Genomic DNA, 5,862 nt, shown 5'->3' with positions numbered 1-5,862 from the left:
AACCATAAACGAACTGACATGGGTACCTGGAAATGAGACATGGATGGGCAGTACAATGGGTGAAATACAACAGACGACCTGACAACGAATGACTGAAGGCACACGGACTAAATAGACACAGGAGGATAATCAGGAAAGTGGCAACACATGGGGAACCAGCAGACACACATGAACATAACGACGTGACACTGGGAGAGTAAAACTGAACACGATGAACACAGACACACCAGACCTCTTCACAATAAGACAGGAAACACAGTGAGATATAAACATGACAACCTGAACTGACAACATAAGCCACAGACATGAAATACATGGAAAGCAGGGGAGACTTAACAAAGTGGAAACACGAGGGGGAAAATAACTGGAAACAACTAGGCATGATAACGATAAACTTAGGAAACCTGAAGGCTACATAACTAAACACAAAACGCTGGGTCAACAGACCCAGGATCATGACATTGTCAAAGTAAAATTTCTGCATATCAGGTAAATTGACTGTAATATTAAAACAAATGTATCTGTGTCTAAAATGATATATTATACATGTTGGTGGGTTTCTAAAATATAATATCATCTGAAGAAGTTTTCTAAAGATTAGCCTAAATTGCTAAGCTAGCCCGTTTTTTTCAAAATGGTGGCTATGGGGCAAAGTGAGCCAAAGGCTATGGGGTAAATTGATCCAATGGTTCAACCTACCCCACCATAAGGCACTGAAATTTATTTAAGGCTCTGACTTATTAAATAGTATTTTAGTTCAGTATACTGAACCCTTTTGTTGTATTTGTCATATGTTAACTATTATAGAAAAGATATCATGCCAAGGACCTACAGACGGAAGACCAGCTGGGGCTCAACACCCCTGGAGGAGATTGAAAGGGCAGCGAGTGAAGTCAAGGGAGGAAAGTCCATAAGATCAGTGGCTAAAGAAAGACAAATTGACAGGTCAACACTCAGGAGATATATTAAAAAGAGGGACACACAGGAGGTCAAATCGGTTGGCTATAGTGGAACAGCTTCAGCAAAGAGAGTCTTCTCTGAGGAGGTGGAGAAGGAGCTAGCAGAGCATATCAAGAAGCTTGCAGAGCAGTTCCATGGCATTTCCCCAAAGAAATGCCGTGAACTGGCATTAGAATTGGCAGGCAGAAACAACATTCCTACTCCCAGCAACTGGACAGAGAAAGGTTTAGCCGGTAGGAAGTGCAAGAAACAACATTTCAGTAGGTTGGCACAGACTAATGTATTTTGTGTAGTTTACTACTTTACCATTACATTTTTTAGGTAAAGAATGGTTCAAGAATTTTTTGGCACGCCACCATCTCTCTTGCCGTATGCCTGAGGCAACATCTTTGGGAAGAGCTACAGCCTTCAATAAGACTACAGTTGGGGAGTTCTTTGACAATCTGGCTAAAGTGATCGACAGGTAACAGAATCCAGGAGCCACCATTACATTCGCTTTTTCCAGTTTATTAATTAATATGTCATGATTGATTGTGTCAAATGCTTTCTTGAGATCCAGAAATACTCTAGCTGCATACTGTTTCTGATCTATAGCATTCGTAATCTCCTCAATTGATTCGATTAAATATTAAAGAAGTGGTGGTGATGCTTTGGTCGTGCCTCTCACCTAACAACTGAAAACTTGAAAAATAGTCAGTCACAACCTGAGATCCAGCTTTCATCACCGGTCAAGATCCTTCCTTCAAAGATGGAGCCAGTTTCAAAAGAGGAGTTTGCTAAAGTGTGGGATGTTTGGTGAAATCCATACGGGAGAGAATGATGTAAAACATAGCAGCTGCTCTGGAATCCATCCATCCAGATCAATGTGATTTTGAGACGAGATGAGCATAACTCAGGTAAAGAGTTTTTAAGTCCTGGAACTTTTTGAACACACCTCTTATAGTAGAAGATGTAGTGAGTATCACATTTTATTGTGCCGAAAAAACAAAACACCTAACACTGTAGCCTCACACGCATTCCAAAGCACCAACATTACTGTATTTATTAATATCAATAATAATTTCTAAACATTACAAAGATGGCTAATAATCTTTAATTGTGCCTCAGTAATGACAGAATTACCACACTCTCGTTAAAATTATTAATTTTTTAACAATATCCTCACTGCAGAGTCGTTTATGTAGAATTTCCTTGTAGGGAGTTGAGTTTGTCGAATGAGCGAATAATTTCAGATCCCTCTGTTCTCATTACCCTGTTAGTTTGCTAACCAACAGTTAGCACACACGTTAGGACCAATCATTAATTGGAACAAATATGAAGATTTAAAAGGTAAATTGACTCATGAAGGTATCGCGACTGTCTGACCCCTTATTCCTGCTGCACTTTATACATACTACGTCTATTTTTGCCAAATTGAGTCTCATCTGTGAAGCATGAAATTCAACTGTATATGTGCTGCAAGTAATTAGTCACAGCTGACTTAAAATTATACACTTCATTTGTTACTGACTTTTTCATAAGATACAGCAAAACAAGTCATGTAGTTAGAGACGAGATGAGAGATGCAGGTCTAAGTATGTAACTTTGGGCACCACTGGGTCTGTCTGTTGGGTATACATGCCTATTCTTTCCCTGGACTGAAGTAAAATAAAGATGAAAGACATGACAGCTCCCCAAAAGTGGCACTAAAATATCTAGCTTTCCCACCAGTTGCTGGTTACAGTAATGGTCAGAGATCCCATCCCCTGATTGTTGGCAGAAAGTACATGAGAGGAGAAAAAAAAAATCAAAACACAGCTAAAAAAAAAATGCTAAAGCTTATGTTAGGTTAGTATGTGTGAATTCTGTCACATTAATACTGACGTTACCATGTGCTGTTTGCTGTATGGGTCATGATTGACAGCTGATCTCTAAACAAATTAGTCATGCCTCTTGTTATCAATAAATTAATTATCTGACAGCTACAACTTTAATTAGGGTCGGTCCTCACAGTCGGGTTGATTTTTTCACATTTGTATGTCATTGTAAATGTGTATGCATGCACAACAATCATACAGTTGAGCCTTTTAATTACAATGACAGGAGAAACTAAAGATAAACCAATCACATCAATAGAATGTAAAAACAGTAAATGACTGGCAAATTAGCAATAAATTAATTAAAGGGCAGTATCAGAATAAAATGTGTTTTGCACAAATATGATATATATATAAATGTATATACATTAAAAAACAACTTTTTCTTAAAATACAATCCAGGGTTGTCTTCATGGCTCAGCAGTGATGGTGTTGTCATATTGATGGGAGCACCTGAGTCTCCTGTCACACCTGCGTGTTAATTAGCCCGTCATCTATCAACAAGAAAAGGCAGCTCGTTAACCACAGACAGTGAGAAGAAGGCTGCGGGGTTGGAAAGTTAATACACCGAAAACAAAAAGGTGGAGAAACGCTGACAGCGTTTGTCTGTTCTGAACAAACTTTAAAGATGAAACATTTCAGTAACTGAAAAGAAAAGTTCCAGTTGATATGAGTAACCTGACCCTGGACACAGTTTAGACAGCCCACTCGCGCTGCATTTAGCTCTGCGAGCTGAAACGGTCTGTGGTTGAGAAATGGACTTTCACTGTGGACACCGTCTCAAGTGCAGGGGATGATCCCGAGGCCGGTGCTACAAAGCAAGTTAATCATTCCTGGCTGCTCATCCCCTAACATGATCAGTGGGGTAAGAGGATGCTGTTGTTATCAGTTTTATAATCAACCCAAAGTTTCCAAATCTAGGTATGAGCATCCTCACATGAAATGGTTGGTGCTGGCAGCATCGGACCAAAAGAAATAAATCAAATGTAAATCATCAACACATGGGAGAAGCTGAACTTTTCCTTCTGTTTGGACAAAAAGCATGTGAATGGTCCAAAGCGAGACTGGATAACAAGGTTCCCGTGAATCCCAAAAGTGTTGTGGGTCTTTAAAGAGCACTGAAGCAGAAGAAGCGCTTGTTTGGAAGTTTAAGCTGTAAGATTAGGATCCCTCTCTAAATGTAGTAACCAGTCCAATTTAAAGAGGAAAAGAAACACCAACTAATTAGACAGTTTCATATATGTTTACATCTCCTGGTGAGATGTGTTTTTCATCAAAACAGTGTTTTCACATTTCTGCTGTTTAGCATGTTTAAATCAGACTCTGGTTGGTTTTCCCTCTTGGTGTGGTTTGTTTATTTGGTGTGAACACGATAATCGCACTCGCACATGGACCAAAACAACCACGTCGAGATCCTTTGGAGATTGTTTCAGTCCAGTGCAAAGCAAAATTCATACTGTAGCTGTTTGTTTACCAACAAAAAACAGGAAAGATCTACAAATGTGCAAACTCATCAATTGAATCAGATCAAACAAACTACAGGAAACTACATAAACACACCCCTTGAAGACATTTTGACATACAGCACACATGGCACAGATGGAAGCAACTAAAATCCACGGTCACCATTGTTAGTGATCTGTGGAATAGAATAACTCAATTCAATTTTATGTCACGGTCTGGATGGCAGGCCGTGGGGAGGAGGGGAAACAGGATCCAAACGCCGGACTCTTCAGTGCAACAGTGTTTTTTTACAGGTGAAGTAAGCAACAATAAATTCCAAAGTTTCCCAGACTCCCGTGTTGTGTCTTCTTCCCAGAAAAGTCCCAGTGTAGTGCTCTCTGCTCCAGTGTCCCTGCACTCCCCGTGCTCACTGCTCCTTCTCGTCCCACATTCCTCCTGAGGGAAAACAATAGAGGCAGCCGTTACACACTTTAACCCAGCAGGCATACACTCACACTTTCTGACTATGCTAGAAGACTACCGTGAAGTCAAACACAATAATCCAGCGTCGGTGGAAGCTCCATCGCTCTTCTAAATAGCTCCCCTGACGAGCCCAGATGAGGAGCAGGTGTGTGGCCAGTTCTCAAGCCAGGCCACGCCCCTCAGGCCTGAAGGTGCCTGTAACATGGCCACAGAAAACAGCAACACACACACACACACACACCTGCCTACATACGGATGAGATAGGAGGCAGTGCAGACGACACACCAAATGATAATAATAATGACAATAATAATAATAACAACAGTCATAGTCCCCACTGCCCACGGACCCCGAGTCCCCAGAGCCAGGTCCGTGACATTTTATTTGCACACCTCCAAATATCAACAACAGTCACCTCAAGGGGCTTTATATTGTAAAGCAGACTCTACAATAATACAAATGACCCCCTATGAGCAAGCACTTTGGCAACAGTAGGAAGGAAAAACTCCCTTTTAACAGGAAGAAACCTCCAGCAGAACCAGGCTCAGGAAGGGGCGGGGCTATCTGCTGCGACTGGTTGGGGTGAGGGAAGGAAGACAGGATAAAAGACATGCTGTGAAAGAAAGCAAGAGATTAATAACAAGTATGATTCAATGCAGAGAAGCCTATTAACACATAGTGAGTGAAGGAAGACAGGATCATATCATAACAGCTAGTAAATAAATACAGAAATACATAAAAAAAAAATTGTATAGGGTATGTCACAAGAACATGGCTGCTCTGTTTTAGGATAATGCTTATACTGTAGACCCTCATACTATCCATGCATTGACTCCGGGGATGTTCCAGGAATAGTGCACTGATTTTCTGAGGGATTGATTGGTCAGCAGGTGTCCAGATCTCTTATTTTGAACATAACTGTACGCATAGATGAAAAATTAATGGAGCAGCTAATGAAAATGTTATTAACATCTGAGGCAAAACGTGTACAGTCGCATTAAAAATAGTCTTAAATAATCGATTTTTTTTAACCTGGTGTATTTACCCGTAGCACCACCTGTTGTTCGTTCATGCTGAACTTACGTCTCTGCATCCAGAGTAGAAACACCAGGAGAATCAG

The 5,862-nt window shown here is 40.6% G+C and overlaps 1 protein-coding gene across 1 annotated transcript; it reads left to right on the top strand.

The window, feature by feature from the left end:
* The first annotated feature begins 475 nt into the window (after positions 1-475).
* zgc:113274 (uncharacterized protein LOC552925 homolog) lies at positions 476-1,427 on the top strand. Its single transcript, XM_042224784.1, has 2 exons — positions 476-1,193; positions 1,282-1,427. Exons 1-2 carry the CDS (start codon positions 818-820, stop codon positions 1,425-1,427), a joined length of 522 nt encoding a protein of 173 aa, XP_042080718.1. The 5' UTR covers positions 476-817.
* The last annotated feature ends 4,435 nt before the right edge of the window (positions 1,428-5,862 follow it).

Source organism: Haplochromis burtoni, unplaced genomic scaffold (genome assembly GCF_018398535.1).
Source record: "Haplochromis burtoni strain Fernald_Lab_line unplaced genomic scaffold, NCSU_Asbu1 Contig_150, whole genome shotgun sequence".
Classification (NCBI taxonomy): domain Eukaryota; kingdom Metazoa; phylum Chordata; class Actinopteri; order Cichliformes; family Cichlidae; genus Haplochromis; species Haplochromis burtoni.
The sequence above is the reverse complement of the archived record's forward strand: the minus strand, read 5'-3'. Positions and strand labels throughout refer to the sequence as shown.

Coding starts and splice junctions, on each gene's coding strand:
- zgc:113274 (XM_042224784.1), top strand. CDS start 818: ATGCCAAGGACCTACAGACGGAAGACCAGCTGGGGCTCAACACCCCTG. Junction 1,194..1,281: donor GACAGAGAAAGGTTTAGCCG/GTAGGAAGTGCA, acceptor TACATTTTTTAG/GTAAAGAATGGTTCAAGAAT.